This window comes from Vidua macroura, chromosome 1 (genome assembly GCF_024509145.1).
Source record: "Vidua macroura isolate BioBank_ID:100142 chromosome 1, ASM2450914v1, whole genome shotgun sequence".
NCBI lineage: Eukaryota > Metazoa > Chordata > Aves > Passeriformes > Viduidae > Vidua > Vidua macroura.
Window position 1 is genome coordinate 34,066,253 of NC_071571.1, and position 18,620 is coordinate 34,084,872.

At 38.0% G+C, this 18,620-nt stretch overlaps 1 protein-coding gene across 1 annotated transcript in view; it reads right to left on the reverse strand.

Moving 5' to 3' along the window:
• The window catches only part of JAZF1 (JAZF zinc finger 1), a 188,371-nt gene that overhangs the window by 17,693 nt on the left and 152,058 nt on the right, over positions 1-18,620 (reverse strand). The window contains exon 3 of the mRNA XM_053999878.1: positions 11,855-12,051. Within this exon, the coding sequence (XP_053855853.1) occupies positions 11,855-12,051 (197 nt within the window). The remainder of the gene's footprint in view (positions 1-11,854; positions 12,052-18,620) is intronic.

An 18,620-nucleotide genomic window follows, 5' to 3' on the forward strand; every position in this document is an offset into this window, starting at 1 on the left:
CACTTACAGTGCAGGCCATAAAACTGCTAATGCACACGGTCCCTCCGCACCCCAACTGCCGTGCCCTGCCTCCCGCAGCGTGCAAATCCTGCAGGGATGCACTGAGCTCCCACCAGGCTCCCCCTCCCCGAGGCATTGCTATCACTGTGCAGGTACAGCCTGCACCACACAAGGAGTGCTGCTGATTTCAGCAGGATCTGGCTGGGCAGGGATTTCCAAGGTGCTCCTGTGTGAATGGGTTGCAGCATGCATGTCAGCCCCGGTGCAGCACGGAGGAATAGGGTGTGGAGGAGCTGTAGAGGTGCAAGACAACTCAGTGCTTTTTCAGCAACTTTGCGTTGAGGAAATTTCATGTTTATGAGGCCCAAGAGGGCTACAAACCCCTGACCAGCAACAAGGGAGGCAATGGCAGATTCTACACTTCAATGCACTGGAGGGCTGGGAGGATTTAATCTGCATGAATATACACTGACCACTTCTCTCTGCCTGCTTTTGAAGCTCTGACCATCTAGATTGAGGAAACACCATCAGCCTGATTTGAGAGCTAGCCCTAAGACTCAGAATTACCAGTAAGGCCTAAAAAGGCTGTCGACTACAGAGCAGGAATGAAGGCTTTTGTCATTTTAATGACACAAAAAAAGTACAGGAAAGATCTGTTGTGTTTTTTATTAATCCTCCTTTGTGTTTCTCAGAAAGAAATTAACCCAAGCATAAGAACACATTTGGTGGGGAATCATGTCTCCTCTCTCATTTTTAATGACAAAGATTCTGATAAAAGAAAGTGTCTGTCACAAACCCTTCTTTGAGGCTGTCATTGCTTCAATCAGGTCTACAAAATGTATGTTAGCAGTTGTGAGTTGTTTCAGGTGACGTATCACTGGGCTGAAACCAGAGTAGTTTTCAAATTGCTGTTTTCCATTGCTCCTTGGCTTCTTGCATCCCTTGTCATTAGAAGCATTCGTGCTCAAAAATTGTGAACGGCACTGTCTGACCATATATGGAAAAACCTTTCAAGAGGGAGACTATGCTAGCAAGGACAAAGCACCAGCCTTCATCTTCAGCAAGAATTAGGGTGGTGTCTTCCACCTGCCAGGCCACAAGCGCTAAAAAGACAAGAGGATCTTGTGGTTTTAGGGGTCAGTAAATGTTTCACGGTTTTTAGTTCACTTTGAAATACACAAAAGCTACAGAGAACCCTGTTTTTCCTAAAATGTCACATACTTTTGAGAATCATGTACTGGCTAGCATCAACTCATGATACACCATTTCCCCTGTGAAGTAAACCTCTCTGGGTTATAAGTCACTGAGTGTGAAGTGGTATGTTAGCCCTTGCTTTTTATTACTTCTGATTTGCTTTGGCCATAATGCAAGGAAAACTCAAACATTTGCTTAAGTTTCATCATCTTCAGCACACTGAAGTGCCGCCTAAGTAAGTCTGGCTTTTTTTCTGCTAAGCCATAACACTGCTGTCAGTGTGCAGACGTGCAGCACCAGTGGACATAGAGTACTTTTTTCAGTCCTCGGGGCACTACAGTGGTACAGATAAATCCCATTTAATGTGGCAGTGTACTATATATATATGTATATGTGAAAGTATATATGTGCATATATATATATATATATACACACACCTAAATTTAAATAAACACCTAAAAGCTCTATGTGGCCACTACTGTTTCTAACTTGGAGAAAAACATTTGTGTTTTCAGGTAGGATTTTCAAGATAATTAGCAGATTACTTACTAAATAGTAAATAAATAAATAAATAAAAATCCTTCCACCAATTGGCCCTTGCAGTATAAACACACAAATATGAATGCCATCATTGTTACACAGAACTGCTGAAGTAACTTTTTGAGTGTCACACTATTCCTATGTTAAACCAGTTATGCCACAAGCTGTGAAAGGCAGACACAATGAGCTATCTACAAAATGCATATTTTTACACATTTAGAGGACGATAGGTCTGTGTGTGATGGGTGTGCTTGTACACAAAAATCCCTATCCTATCACAAATTAATACAGAGGTAATCTTTACTTTTAAGCTTATTGTACATTTTTTGTTCTTGACACTGTTAAAAATGGTTTGCCAGGGTAGACTACTACGATGGGGATTATAAAATAGTTCCTGTGCTTGGAAGTACTTTAAATCTACAAGCCATGCTTCTATTGCTGCTTTGTAGCTCAAACCCCAAAACTAGTGATGATTTTATGAGTTGCTGTAGTCTAGACAACTCGGTTACTTTTCAATTAAATTGTTCCTTGGGGAGACTACTGTGAAAATTCCCATACAATTAATTACAGGTATGTGCAATTAAAATACAATTCTACAGCACAGTAGCTTTACAATTGCTGGTGCAATTTATGTCTGTATCAAACAAGAATGCTCTGAAGGGGCTGGGAAGACGAAGTACAACACGCAGGAGATTACATGTAAAGCTACCTGTAGTGAATGAGATGAAATAAAAGGCAGTGTTAAATTTTTGTGTGCCTTTTCTTCTGGTCAGATTCAGAATTCTACTAGAAAGCACAAAATCTGACAACTGAACTAATCTTCCCAGAACATATTTTTATAGCAAACTGGGCTCAACACATTTTTACTGCCAAGTTAAAGAGCAAATCAGAAATTTAATGAAAATGCACCCATAAAGCAGGAAAATGAAGAAAAACAGAAAATGCAGCAAAAAGCTGAGAGAAACAATGATTTAAAAAAGTCAACATGTATTTCCCCTCACAGCAAAGCCCCATTTTCCCCCATCTGATATTTTCATATTAGTCCTACTTTATATACACTTAAAAATGTCCTTTTAACTCTAAAAGCAATTTAAATGGTTAGAAGCAACATTTTAAAATAATATCATTCTGTGAATGTATAGGCCTTTTTGTACTTAAGTTATAAGTTAGTTTAAGATGGAGTTAAACAAAGGACTAAGCAAGGGAGGATACCATAGCACATGTCTCTATACAAATTATAGAAAAGATTAGATCCAGTAGAATCTCCTTAATTTTGCTCCATCTTCACAAGTTTCCAGGCTTGGATCAGTGGAAATACCAAACCTCTGAAAAATTGTGACACTTATGGGTCATGTCAGCTTGTCTTGCACAGCCCTGCAGAAATCCTCCAGGATCTGCACCCCAAAGCTACAGGCCTATGAAAGAACTGTAGTCATGGAGCCTTAACCAACACTCCTCATTCACCTGGTCCACATGCACTGAAAGAGGTGGACTTGAGGGGTCCCAAACACCCTGTAAAACAAACCAGATCACTTCTGTAAGGCAAACAGGGATGGGGTTTGCGAGTCCTTACGACTCCGGTTTTGCCTGGGAGATTAAAAAAAAAGACAACAGGGCCTCCCTTGTAAGAGATACAGCCATCAAAGTGGGCTGATCCCATCCTTCCTCCTGTTAGGGTTCAGCCAAACTGCAGAGCAGGTACCCAGGTAATTCACAGCCAGAGGTCAAAAAATGTGCAGGTTTGACCAAGTTAATATCTTGCTCTTCAGGATAATTTCAAGCTGTTTGATTTGGAGCTACAAGTTAGTGCAAGACGAGACAACACTGTTGCTGCGCTACAATATGGAATTATCTCTGCTCTGCAGATCTCCAAGCCTAAGCCTCAGTATGCTCTGGGAATGTAATTCTTTTGGTTTGGTTTAGTCACTGAGTAACCAGGTTAATACACAGTCTTGTGTCTCTAAGGAAGCCAGACAGTCACCTGACAGCTGGTGACTGCTAGGAAAGAAAAAAGAAATCAGTTTCTACGGCACTTCGCTGAGCACAGTGATGAACAATTGAACATTTTTTCACTTTGGATTACTGAAGAAAGAGCTAAATATGTACAAGTTTACAGCCCAGCTCCCTAAAATTGAAATGTGACATCTAGCTCTGAAAAAACATATTTCAGCTGTGGGAACAAATCCCATCTGTTCTAAGAAAACCCCTATAGGAAATAATTGCACTTTTACTTACTATTTTTCATTGTTATTAGAAACCTTCTATTACAGCTCTATTCCTTAAGGTAGAAACTGGAAACTACTACAGATTTCTCTTATTATTCATGCTTAGTCATGACCTCAGCCAAAAGCTCATGTTAAAATCTCATACCATATCTAAGCACACACATATACTATAATTAAGTCATACACTGATCAACTGTTTTGCACAATGTCATTCATTTTTTTTTCCATTATTTTTTACAAGGACACCCATAAGGCTCTGTTGGAATAGGTGCCTCAGACTGCTAAATACTGGGCAATTATATGTACAATATTAGTTACTGTGCAGGATTAATATATGGCCCCAAACCTGCAATTAGATGGAACCATTTTGGCTCCAATATAGAAAGTTCTCTTCCGTCATCTACACAGAAATGTGAAAACCTGGCAATAGTGAAGCACCTCAGAAGGAAATGCTGTCAGGGACCACAACTCAGTTTCCACAAGATATTTTAACATAGATTTTTTCATACCTTGCAGGTCTGAAATATCAAATATATTCAAACATTCATTATGCTGGAGAACTGAATTTGGTCTTCATTTTGTGAAGTTTGCCCTACTTATTTGCCCATAGTGTTTAACCAAGAGTAAGTCCATATATTTAATTTTTAATAAAAACATAGCATAAAAGTTCTTCAGTCTCTGAACAGGCAATTGAACAAGTAGAAAGTTCAGAACAAGTAATGAGATGGTTCCTCAGACATCTGAAAGTCTGTTTTTTCAAGCTGCAACAGAGCTTGGTTGATTCGTGCTTTACTATGCGGGACACCCTGTAAGTCAAGCACACAAAAATGTAACACTCTCAGCCCACTTCTCAACAATTTAATACAACAGCCCTGGGATTTGATTTAATATTTCTACTTTTCACTATTTTTTTCAATTACATCTGCATGATACTAGGCTACTTTAACATGAAATGTAATAATTACATTTATGCATTTACAGTATACTAACATAGGTGAAGAATTTTTGAAGTGAATGGCTAAAGCTGGGTTTTCATGACTACATAAATTCTTGAGCTTGCAACTCTGCAAGTGGCGCATACTCCATTCCAGTCTGACAAAGCACATGTTACGTGCTCCAAGTCAGGCAGCATTTACTTCCTTAGTATTAGGTGCTAAACATTAATTATGTACTTGAAGTGCATGTGACCTGAATTTGTAGCATGATTTTCAAAACGCCATCAGTGTGTACTTGTTCCCACTCGTTTGTCCTTCTAAGTCTAATTTCAAGCTCCCTTAAGATCTAATCAAGGAATATTTTGCAGTGCGCTTTGCTTAAAAAAATAAGCTCGCCACAAAAAAGCAGTATCTCTCTAACTGTAGCAATATTAAGTAAATCTTCATTGCCCAAAGAGAAAGCTGTTGCAGATTATCAACTGAGTAGCAGATTGAATGGTTCATAGTCTCTGATTCAACCTAACGTGGAGCTCAGAAATGCCACCTGCTGACAGAAGCCAAACAGATTCTGCTATAAATAGCAGTTCTGCAACAAATTCACCTTAATTCAGCTACATATTAATAGGATATCCATCAACACAAAAAAGTTTTGAGCACCTAACTCCTCCTCCTGTAAGTCTTCAATTAAATTGTGGGGGGGGGAACAGGCCTGTAATTTTACATTTCTGCTGTTCACTCTAAACTCACAAAGTAGTTTAGCTGAGCAGATCTCTTTTTCTTGCTGGATTCTGTTTAGTGTGCTGTTCCAGCACTCTGTGCAACAGCTGTCTGTGCCATACGATTACTTCATTGTTGAAAGCCTGACATATGGAAACTCTACTGAAATGTTAGCTGCTTTGATACCTATGAAGAGGAATGAGCTTTTACATTACAACAACGCATTTTTTCAACAACTTAAAGTAAAAAAAAAAAAAATTAAACACACATTTAGAATCTAAACCATATTAGTTTCCAGCATATGCCTGTTACTCTATTTCAATGCCCAATTCCAAAGGCTGGTTACTATTGTGGTTTTGGTTGCTATTACCAGCAAACAATGGGTGGTTTTCTTTCAGCTTTTGCATTCTTGGAAAAGAAAAGGGAACAGATTCAAGAGGAGGCCCGTGGGATTCCTTCATGAGTTATCCATGAAGGCAAATGCTATACAGCAGAATTACAGGAATGGTATCTCATCCCTAACTGCCACACAGTGTTTTGCTTCCCAAAATCAAAGCTAACACAACAGACAGCTCCTTAATGGACCAGAAGAAAGGTGGATCCTTACAGATCAATTTCTGAGTCCCAACTGCCTTTGGTAGGTAGAGAAAGGAGCTCCTTTGTTGTAATATGCAGACTTTCCTCCCCTGTAAATCGGTCACCCATAGAGGGAACAATGATGCTCTACATTATTTCATCAGCAGCATGAACACTTGTTAACACAAAAGGAAGCTGTAATTTTTTGGTCGCTGTTTTGCCAGTAGTAGCATTTGAATCCTAAACAAAATCCATCTGAATCAGAGAAGATACTAATAGTCTGAGTTTTTAGGATCTATTAAGTAAAAATTGATATGTACCTTTTAGAAAATATTCAGTCTTAGAAGATATTCCCTAATGATGTAAATGAGATATGATTCTCTTTAATTTAGTTACCTAAACCTGAATCAAACACAAATATATTTAAAATAATTGCAAACATTTAAGAATACAATCACTCTAGGTATATAACTACACTAGGCTCTGAAAACAAGACACTAGGCGAAGACTGATTTTTTTTCTTTCGATTGAAAATTAATTGAATTTCACTTTCTGTTACAGAATGACATATTGTATCAGGTCATGTTTCACCACTAGTATGATTTATTAGACAAAAATGGGCCCATTTCACATAGTGTCTTCTGACTAAAATAGTGCAGCTTTAGGACTACTGATAAAGCTACAAAGCAATCCTGATTTCACTTTTAGTATATGCTCTATATATCTACAAAACAATTTGTTTATTTTAAATCTACCCAAGCATCATTCAGATAGTATCCTCAGATGGTAAATGTAGTAATTTCTACATCAACAGTAATCATTTGATAGCCGCAGTAATATTTTTTTCAAGTCTCATAACATTACTTTACTGAATTTTTAGGCATATTTGATTAAAATATCACTGTTTAGATGTTAAGACTTCTTAAAGGTTAAGGCAAATCCTACAATGCATTTTTTACTCCAGATTGAAATGATTTATTACTTTCAAGTTTTGCCAGAAAGGAAAAAAAAAACGTTGAAAATTGAAAAGGTAAGTATTTTCTGTGGGTAGAAAACAGGGTCACATTAATAGCTACTGAGAGTGGACTGGTGGAAATTTCAAGGAAGTCTGACATATTTATGAAAGGTAAAAACTTTCAAATGCAATCAATCAAAAATGACTGAACAAATATGACTCCCCAGAAAGGAATTTATTCTAATTAATAAGACAAACCCATAGTTAGTCACCTACTCAAATGACAGCTGTAAATCAAAATGGGACTTGCCAATTCTCTCATGGGGTCAGCCTATGACCACCCATGAAAACTGCACTCTTTCATCTCCTTCCCAAGTGGAAGGGCTAAGAAATGGCCACAGCTGTTCCAGGCAACCACAGCATCCTCAACACTTTGTGCCAGAACTGGCTGCCATCCACTGCCCCAGATGATCAGGCAGTAAATAGGTCTATTAAAACTGCATAAATGTTTTAACTTGTAATCTATATAAAATAAAAAATAAACAGGAAAGGATGTCTGAGAGCCAGCTTCTTCAGAGCAAAATGAAATGCTAAGTATGAGGTTTTCAGGTACTCCAGCTTTTCTTTTTTTTTTTCTTTTTTTGGGCAGAGGAGGGTGGGAGGGCACAAGACTTAGGGTTGAACTATTAAAAAGCCAGTTGGTGGTATTAAACTCTTGCTTCAGGATTTATAGGAAGGCAAAAAATTCACTCCAGGCTGAAATTTACTATTTCAGGCCTGGGATAGTTAAAAAAAAAAAAAAAGTAATAAATATAAAGGAAAATAATAAACAAACACAAAACAGTGGTTTCAGATGATTTTTGGCATTTCTTAAATGCAGAAGTAGCTTTTTTTTTTTTTTTAGTGAGATCATCACTATGGATGACTTTTCTAACTAAAATTTGGAACAGGTTATTTTACTAATTAATTCCCAAAAAGTTACTATCACTAGATCTCTTTTAAAGCTTTTCAGTATGAAGAGCTATCATAGCTTTCAAAGGAATGTCAATGCTCTGACTTACACTCAAAAGCCGGGAAGTTAGGAGTGGAAATTTCATCTGTGAGCCACACAGATGTATGAAAACATTCAAAAAATTAACAACGTATGTTAAGGATGCAATGCCAGCCCCATTTTTATCCATAACTAGACTTCATTAGTTTTGTGGGTTTAAAATTGACATTTAAAAATAAAAGCAACATAAGTTTTTGTGACTTAATTGACTGTTCCTTAAATAAAGAGATATTTTAGTATTTGCAGACTGCTAACATCTTTCCAAAATAAGCTGTGTGCTAGTGTTACTTTGCTCTATGTCCCTATCACCCTAAGGAGCCTTTATTCCTGATGGAAGCCATTTCTTTTGCTAAATCCTGCCTGTGAACTCTAACAAGACCATTTAAGCCCTACTAAACAAAGTCTCCTGGGAGACGCTATTGTTAAATAAAAACTGGAGCAAATTTTTAAAGTGAACTTTCTGCAACCATTAGAGGATGCAGGTCTTAAGAAGAAGAGAAAACTTGTTATAGGAGGGGGAACAAAAAGCCAAATGTAAGCAGAGAGCATATGGCACCCACTCCAAGTGAACAGAGGGGAGGTATAGAAAATTAACTATTGCATTTCTACTTCCCACCAGAAGCACAAACGGGCCATTTCAGGGGACTAAGAATCTGAAGATAAATACATGTCTACCTCATTACCTGAGAAGAACCTTAAAAGCACTCTTCTTTGCTGAATATTTCTGCTTCTCTATGAATAATCTCCTTTACCTAGAAGCAGGTGGTGCTTACATGTGCACATGCAACATCTGCACATGGATGGGTGTCAGTCTGGATGCTGCTCAGCTCTGTCTGAGAACGAGGCCCCATAGTCTTTTGGCACAGATTTTTACTGTAAAACTTAATAAACACTCTCTGCAGCCAAAACACCTTGAACTGCTTCTTAGCATGTTTCACAAGCTGAGTGGGTTTGAGTCTGGTCAATACACAGATGAGAGATCATTATATGGAACTGCACTGTGCTACAGCAGTAGCTTAAAACCATCAGGAAGTGGCGAGACATCACCGTGAGGACGTGCACCAATGTGATTGGGATCCAGGCAGCTCCTGGCTTCACCCAAGCCAACACTAACACCCCTGGGAAAGCCAAGATGAGCAGCATACCAAAAGGGAGGACAGTACATGGGAAAGGGGACTCAAAAGATTAGTGTGGTTTTTGCTTTCTATGCTGAACGAGAATGACAAGAAGCCGCATGTGACAGACACTCTCTGCTGAGGAACATGTGCTCCATGTCACCTCACCAGCCTGTAGGGCATGATTCCTCTCTGGCATCTGAAGTGGCACCACCTTGTGTAGTGACAGTAATTCCAGGCACACTGCTGAGCCCTCACAAGCTATCCAACAACTGAGTCAGGAGATAATAAAAGGGAAACAGCCATTCTGAGAATTTCATGAATGAATTGGGTCAAAGCAATCACATTTTATTTTTGATGAAGTATAGGTCTAAAGGAGGATGAGGACAAGGATTATATTTGGATTATAACAAATACAGGGCATAAGGCAACCTAAGGGAAAATAGTCTCTTGGTTTTCTCAAGTCACCACAACATACATGTTTACCTACATTCAAAGACGAATTAACAAGAGTTTTCTCGGAGTACAAATCAAACAGGACTGCATGGAAGGAATAGAGCAATACTATTCATTCTCACTGGATGCAGTGGAGGGTATGCCTGTAGGGCTTGAAAGCTGTGTAGGCACTGAGGCTGAAATGTAGGACAATTTACATACCCTAAATCGTTACCCTGAAATGGATCTTGCCTAACTACCCTTGGTTACACCACCTTGCTAGTCAACTGCCATATATACTTGCACTTGAGGGAAAAATATTTGCATTGGCCAACAAAAGACACGTGAGCTGCATATCTAAAGTTAGTCTGCATCCCCTACTGGGCTGCCTCTCCAGGCAGTGCACCCACAGAAACTCAGCCACGGCATGACTTTGAGCACCTCATCTACCTAAGTTAGAAAAAATCCTGCACCAAGTAAACTCTGTGAAAAAAACTGTACTTATCAGAGAAAGCTTAATGCTTACTTTAGGCTCAGAAAAAAATTTAAGATGAGAAAAATGGAATTTCTGGGCTGAGGCTGCTGAAATGCAATGCAGTCAATAGTAATTTTAAAGAAGTCTTAAAGAAAGAATATATGTTTTTTGCTACTAGTATGTTACAAACCCTAGCTTTGGAACAGGGGTCCAAAAGGGAACTTGGAACAGAGGGTGCAGAAAGTGGAAGCTGGTATTATTTATAACCTGGCAGGCAAGACTTGCAGAAATGCAGCCATAACAAGCTGATTCTCTTAACTGCAGGTAAAACAACATTCTGACTAACTTCAAAAGTTTGGAAAATATACAAATAGAGAAAGTATTTTGGTAGACAGACGCTGAGTTTTTTTCTTTAGTATTTGATGGAACGTTTCAAAGAGTGCATCAATAACCAACATTACTGACGGATGTGCAAAGTTATACTACCTGACCACATCGTGAATTAGCCTTCTCAGAAGGAGCTGTACAAAAAGTAAACAAAAGAGAGAAGAAACTCCTTGCCATCTGCTGTAGGTTGTCAAGGAAATGAATCAGTTAGTTTCAAACAGGAGATAATTAAGAAAATGTAAAATTTTCTGAATTATATTAGGACTTCATAATTTAGCATTTCTCAACATGCTTCCCTTTCTCGTAACCAGGGACATACTGAACAACCACTTCGTTTTACAACCTGCAGACAGAACATCTCAAGGACTGCTACAATTTTTCCATTTAATCATTAATACAAAGACATGAAATAGCCTATATAAAAAACAAGTGGTATAACAGTTTTTCAGGGCAGTGATGCTCAAGTGATTTCCTGCTAAGGAGAATATATTGAACCTATTTATTACAGAATAGAATAGCCCTATTTTATGCATTGAGCTTTTTAGAAGAAAATCCTGGTATTTAGTCTGAAGTGTACCAGATCTCTACTTAAAGTAAATCAGACTGATTTAGGCCAAGAGATCTGGTTCAGGATAGCAAGCAATTTTCAGTTACTCTTATCAATGCAAAAAAAAAAATAAAAATCCCTGGACTTGTATACCCTGGAAGACCACTGGAATATTAGCTTTTGAAGGAAATATAGATCCCTTTTTTCCTTTATTTCTTTTCATGAACATAGTTTCCTAATGAAAGGCATTTCTACATGATGACAGCAGCAGAACATTCCTCCATGACCACTTACTATGAATTCTACTTTCCCCCTACCCAAAAAAGGGGGAGGGGAATGGAAAGGGGGAAGATACTGACCACTTTTTAAAGATCTTTAACTGTACCATAGGCAGAGTTCTTCTACTGATACATAAGGGGTCTTTTGCACATTTGGCATGTCTAGTAAGGTTAGTTTCTTCATATAATAATTTCAGCTGCAACATTTAAATTTAGTGTCCTTCTCTGCTTTAGCAAAGGATTTGGAAACAAATGCCCAAACACATTTTAGGGACTGCAGACCAAATGTAAAATAGCACAGAGCTTTTCTGTTTTATTTTTCAGGGCTCCTCTTACCAATGCCTCAGTATGTCTCCTGTTCTCCAAATGCCACAGAGCAAAACTGCTCCCTTTATTTGGGATGAATTAAAGAGTAGGTGCTTACCTGTAGGAGTACTACTGCGAAATGAAGAGGAGGGAGTGATTGGAGGGGTGACTGGAGGAGTAAGGCTTCCACTGCTGTGGCGAGGTGGAGTAGATACATTCCCACGGGACACTGTGCTTGACAAAGTCAAAGAGAGTTTTGGCTGAATCTTTTTCTTCAAAGACTCCTGCTCACGTCGAGCTGCATCAGTCATAAATCTAGAACAAGGACAATCACGAGGATGAGAGCTTTGAACCACTGTCCACCAGCAAGCTTCAGGTAAAGTATTTTTTGCCCTCAGTGACCCAATGGAGTTTCAAACTCAGCCATGACAAGTTCCTCTGAACACATTTACAGAATACAAACTTCTCCATCAACAGCTTTATGTGTTCAACATGTGGGCCATTTCCTTCTGATTTCAATAAAACTTACATTAGATACTTGTATCATGTGCAAACACACAAGATTTTTAAACTCCAACCAGAGCTCAGCATTACAAACAATAATATAATGACTGTACTCAGTCCTTTACAGTAACTACATTCAATCATTCTGTGAAAAAGTAGCTGAGAAAAATGTTAGCGGCAAATGACCTTCAATCTGAAGGTCAAAGGGATAGAATTAATTACTTTGTGTAGATACATAATTTCCAATAGGATAATCACATTCTTTTACTAAGGGTTTTAGACAATGTTGCCTGGCATAAAAGATGTCTAATTAAATTGCAATTCCTCAAACCAGAGTTGCCAGCTCTTGAAAACCAAATGAGGTCTCTCTGTAGAGCTCTGTACAGGCTGCTGAAGGCCTTACACAACTCAAGGTTCACCTCTGTGGGGTGCTGAGAGAGAATCCCACCAGCATGATGCAAGGTGTGCATCACACACAGTGCTGTAATTCCAGCAGTGCAACTTTCTGCATGGGATATCCCATCTGGAATAAAAAATGTTTTTTTCACTTTCATTCTGATTCCTTTCAAAAAGGAACAACTGAACTGAAAAAGACCACTTTTATTCCAAGTATACACAAAGAGTTATACCAGAAGACCTGATGCTGCTTTATGCTGACATTCAAAGCATCGCTTTGTATTGACTCTCATTTGAAAAGACTGGGGCTCTCCCACAACAGGATCTCTGCAAGTCAGACTTCATGACTTACCACTCTAGAGACATTTTAATCCTCTGTCTTTCCCCTCAACGACATATGGATATACATTAATAATTATGGATATCTTGAAGGATTCCTAAGACAGGCTAAAGTAAATCACCTTGTCAGTACAGCCCTTTGTCCTTGAGGCTGAAGTACAAACTAGAGCTGCCAGTGAATAAAAACAATATGCACTAACACATGACACACAATAAAAAGTTAAGTTATACCCAGGCATTTGTTTGACCATAGTCTCAAAACACTATGGCATAAAATTTTAGGTACCATTAGAGCAATAAAGATGCATCCCATCTGTCCACACCATGAAGTCATTAGTAAGTGGATCTTTGCCATGATAAATAGCATCAACACACACAAGTATTAATAAACAGGTATGTGATATGACAGTTTATCTTCTTTGAACTAAGACAACAATACATCATGTCAAACCCAGATGTGGCATTTTTATGAAGCTAATATTTAAAATGCAGATATTCATAGTGACAGTTGAGTGTTAAATTTCTCTTTTTCAACCAAGACTGCAGAAGATATTGACAAAACAGTCCTCAAATGGAAGTCTAAATTTCATTCAAGAAAATATAAGTAAAAGGATCATAAGAAAGTGGTCATTCAGTACAAATTTGCTTTCCTCTAACTAGGAAATGTCTAATTCACTATTTTTGCAATTTGTACTATGATGCATGCTTGCTTCTGGATGGGAAGCCTTATTCCTTAAGAAAATGTTATGGTAACATTATAAATCCTTGAAAACTTCAACTGTGAGATATTAAAAGCAGCAGCATGAAAGTTGCTCTTTAGTAAACTCAGCCACAAATAACAATGTTAAAATAATATTGAATTATAACCACTCTGGTTGAAGTCCATAAAAATCAGGAAAATGTGAAGTTATAACTGAAACTTCTCCCTGTCCTCTTAACTCATTCCCATTTGGGCTAAGCATGTAAAGTATATTCCAAAATGTCATTTGTTGTCTACACTGTGAACCTGAGAGAAATGGAAGGCAGAGTCTGTTGAGAAGTTCAGTTTCCAATATCTCATGTATGGAATTAACCACTCCAGATCCAAATAGTCCCATGTTTGCTGAAGCACTGGCAGTGTGGTGGGTTTGAAAATGAAACTTGTCTAAATGGATTAAAAGAAAACATTTTTCAGTATTTTAACTGAAATGCAGTATTATACATGTGTCTGACTGCAGTGTTCTTCAAAGCTTAAAATATAAGCATTGTAATGATGGATATAGAATGACATTTCCAACTAAGTCTTTAATTTTCATGTTGGAAGTCCATTATGGTTGTAACATCAAGTGTTCATGAAAGAAACATGCTGGAATTAGGGTTGAATACTGGTCTCTAAATTACATGCCTGCATACAATTTTCCCTGCTTCATTTAAATGCACAAGATGTCTGGGAAACAGGAAATGAACTGTAACTAAAAAAGGCTGCTGTAAGACCACTTAGGTTAAATCCCATCTTTTTGACAGTCTGTCTCACCATTTTCAGACCCATCTCTTTGCTGAGCAAAGCTACCTCTGCTATTTTCAAATTATTATCTACATAACCCTGCCCCTCTAGTTCCATCACTGTGCACATTTCAGTCACCTTTTCTATTGCATATGATTTTGTTTACACCTCATAATCCTCTCTCCCTCAAGCCAATACATCATATAGGTGCAGTGAAACAAGGAGGATCATTCAGCAGCCAGCCATTCATTGACCCGGTTTTGAAAGGCGTGGCGTTTGTGTGCTTTCTTGCCAACAGTTCATAACATCAGGCAGGAGCAAACTCTTTCTAAAGAAATCTCTTCTACAGCCATTTTTTCTTTCCTCACCCTTTCAACCTTCCTAATTATTCAAGTCCCTGCTCCAAAAATGTAGGTGCAGTGATTTCTGAATCAAGTGCTTGCAGCAACTTTAATAAACATGAGCAAAATATAGTTTCCCCCCCTCTTCTCATTCCCTGGAATGGCTCAAATATTTTTATTGAAACTTTCCCAAGAAATTCAGCCTGAAGGAGACACCCAGCATGGAAAATTTCAGCCCAAACAGATGAATGTTGGCAACATAAGCAACTGAAACAGTCTTATAATGGAAAGTGTTGCACAACCTTTCATATAGGTGGCAATATAATACAAACAGCATTAGCTCTTGTTACCAACACAAAAAGCTGAGGCTATGCTCAAATAAAAAAAAAAAATTCCAAACAAACCTTTTCCAGTGTTTCTAAGACTTGTCACCCCCAAAAGTTCTGGAGTCAAGAATGACCAGAACACAGTCTTAGATATTTCCTTATGGTGTTAGCGTGCACTGCCTCAGGATCATGCCCGTGTGTGTCTCACATGATGATGTCAGAGTTAGTTTATCATAAAACCTACACACAATGCTAAGGCAGTTTAAGAGCTCTGGACTCATACACCCATACACTGAGGGTAAGGGTTATAAAGATGAGCTGCAGATAAACTGAAAAGGAAAAAAAAGAACCCAGGTTACTCTTCAGAACGCGTATTCCCAATAGTTCTCATCAGAGTATGAATACCCTTTCCTCTTGTTCCTCACTTCTAAATCTTGCTGATGCAGGAAGTCAGCTGCTTGGGCAAGCCCTGTTTCCATGTCCACAGACATTCACACTGACAGTGAAGAAGGAGCATCACAGCTACCTGGTTGGATCTGAATATGAATTTGCTACATTCCTAGTCTCTAAAACATATACCAACAGAAGATGGGTCACAATCACAAGTGTACTGTTCTCCAGTTACTGCGTGCACAGGGAAGAGAAGGGAGGGGGATGATTTTGAGTTTGCATAACAAACAATTATTCTCTGTTTGCATAACCACACAGAGACTGAAGCCCAGGATTGCTCCTCAACACTGTCCAGCTGCACACAAGCTTAAAAAAAATGTACAGCGCTACCTGACCGTAACAAATATACCCTGTCCTGTGCCATAGCACTGTCAACTAGTACTAGCCCACAATGGGAAAGACAGCAGAGGAGAATTAGTTCTGACCTTTTCTCATTACTAGAAAATTATGGAAAAACATTTATAGTAGCATTCGAGTCATATTCATGTTTGCCTAATTTGGCTAACCTGCCCTGGGAAAGCCTGTCACCTTTACCAGAGCATGAGAACATGCTGAGCTTCCATCACTTGCATTTCAGCAGAATGCTCCTTAGCCTGACACTTGCTCAACTTCAAGATTGACTGGAAAGAGGAGAAAAAAAATCCATGGTGTTCTATTACAGATTTGTGCTGCCTTGTGGTAATATTATATTTAGATAAAAAGTGGTCAGATTTACTTGACAGATGGGGCACACAATAGCCTGCTACCTACTAAATTACACACATACATGAAAGCCACACATTAATTCTCTTGCTATTCTTTACACCCACCAGATCACGGTCCTTGCTGTATCTGTTTTCTCCCTTCAATCTTTTCCCACTCAAGATGTTTATGCTATTCTTTGTCCATGCTGTACCAAGAGAAATAATGAGGTCGGGGTGGTGATTTTAGCTTTCAGTCTTCCTCATCACATTAGCAGTGTTTAGGAAAAAAGAAAAAAAAAAAGGCTCGGATGGAAAGTACTTCTTGCTGTACGGTATCTTAAAACCTCAGGAGATGTCTACTTTGAAGAGGGTTTAGGAGAATCCACTTCTCAAGGGATGACCCCATTTCAGTAAGACAGGACTCTGTGGACTCCTCAAATCAGGAGCTGTCCTCCAAACATTTTACTTTCTCTTTTCTTGTAAGGGCAGCAATGTGGTTTGACTTAACCAATGCCAGAAAGAAGTGACAATTGCCAAGTTGAACTTCTGCTGGGTAAAGGAAAAATCTGGTGAAATCCAAATGGTGGGGAGTTCAGCAGTATTTGTTCACAGACTAGTTCATAGACTTGGGCTGTATTGTGTCCTGGAAAGGATGAAAGGCTTTTTCTCAGTTGAACCTGAACAACACTGAGCCAAAACAAAGACAATCAATATCCCCAGTAATGTCTAGCCACACTTTTTATGTGATCATAAGGAAAGAAATAAATGAGCAAGTTTTAGACCATCCATTAACTCAAATAATTTGAAGAACACCCTTTAGTACTTTCACATATCATTCTTTGTAGTGTGGGGAAACAGAAGTATTCCATAGCTCTTTATAGACTTTCTGCTTCACAGAAGCTAGCAAGAAGCTTTTTTTTTTTCTTTAGAGATCTTTCATTATAGATTTAGAAAAACCCTAAAAGAAACATCAGTGTGAAAAATCCCCATTAAAACCATGCATAATGCCCCACATGCCTTCACACTATTTAGATTACAGACTATTTGCATAGTGTTAAAGTACATGACTCATACAAAATCCCCTTTGGATGGTCTTGCTTTTTTTTCTGATTTCACAAAAAAACGTAATAAATGGGGAAAATCAGCCCAAAATAATAATCCCTTCCCAACTATTCTCTCAAACCTGTATTGGATTTCACAACAGGCACTAACCAGATCAAACAGATCATTAAAGGGCATTTCTAAGTTTCTGGAAAGAACTCTTCCAGCCCAGTATTTATGGCAGAAACACCTCACATCTGTGTAGGACTTCAGTGTGCTCATTCACTGAGATCAGGTCTTAGAAGGGAATTCAGTGTTCATTCTCAGTGCCAGTTGTATTCAGACTCATCTATTGAAAGCTTTTCCTGTCCTAAATATGGAATATTTATGACAAACTGATGAGCATCTTAGACAGATAGGACAGAATCAGATTTCTTTTTATTATTAGCCTTAGGGATAATTCATCACTAGTACAATTTTTTCATTTCCATTATTCAACCAGTTCTCTCAAGATGTAAAACTGTTACTGCTATGAAATCAGCTATAGAGTAATACATATTTTCCTGAATATTTGCATCTTAAGCCAATGTAGCAGAGATTATTAGGTTGCACATGTACCTTAAAAAATTTCAATTGCATTTCTGCCTCTTCACTGAAAGACTCAAACACAACATTCAATCAGACTCATTGCTGTCAGTAGATTCAAGGCTGAAACCTTAGAAAATCTGCTAAATATGAGCAAGAGTTCAGTGGGTTTGCTTTAGTTGTCTGCTCTTCACACATTCTTAAAAGTTACAATAAGACAATAAAATATTCATCAAGGAGGCATTTTGTGCTTCTAGCATGGAAAATTGATCCAGAAGATTGAGTAATTTCATATCTAAATGTGTAAGTGGAGATGATGGACAGTGATATGCCAAATAATCTATTACCACTCAAACAGAATAAAAAGAAACCATCCCAAATCATATAATTGCCTAAAGCATGTGTTTTCTCACTGTTAATCAATACAAGGCAGTGCTAAAAGCAATAGAAAGAAATTTAGTATCTCTCTTGAATTTGGGAATGCACAAAAGCATCAGTGTGAATTACACTTCATACTTCAGTTAAAAGAAGTACCAAACACTAAACATAAGCCCTAGCTTTCCATTTTATAATTATTTACTATATTATATGTCATATATTGAATGCTTGTGATATTAAATATATGGATTTTAATATTTTCTCTTTGGAAAGGAGTTCTTTTTCATATTTTTGGGTTTTTTTTTCTTTATTCTGTTTTGTTTTTCTTCTCTTTTATTCTGCTTACATTTATTTTCCT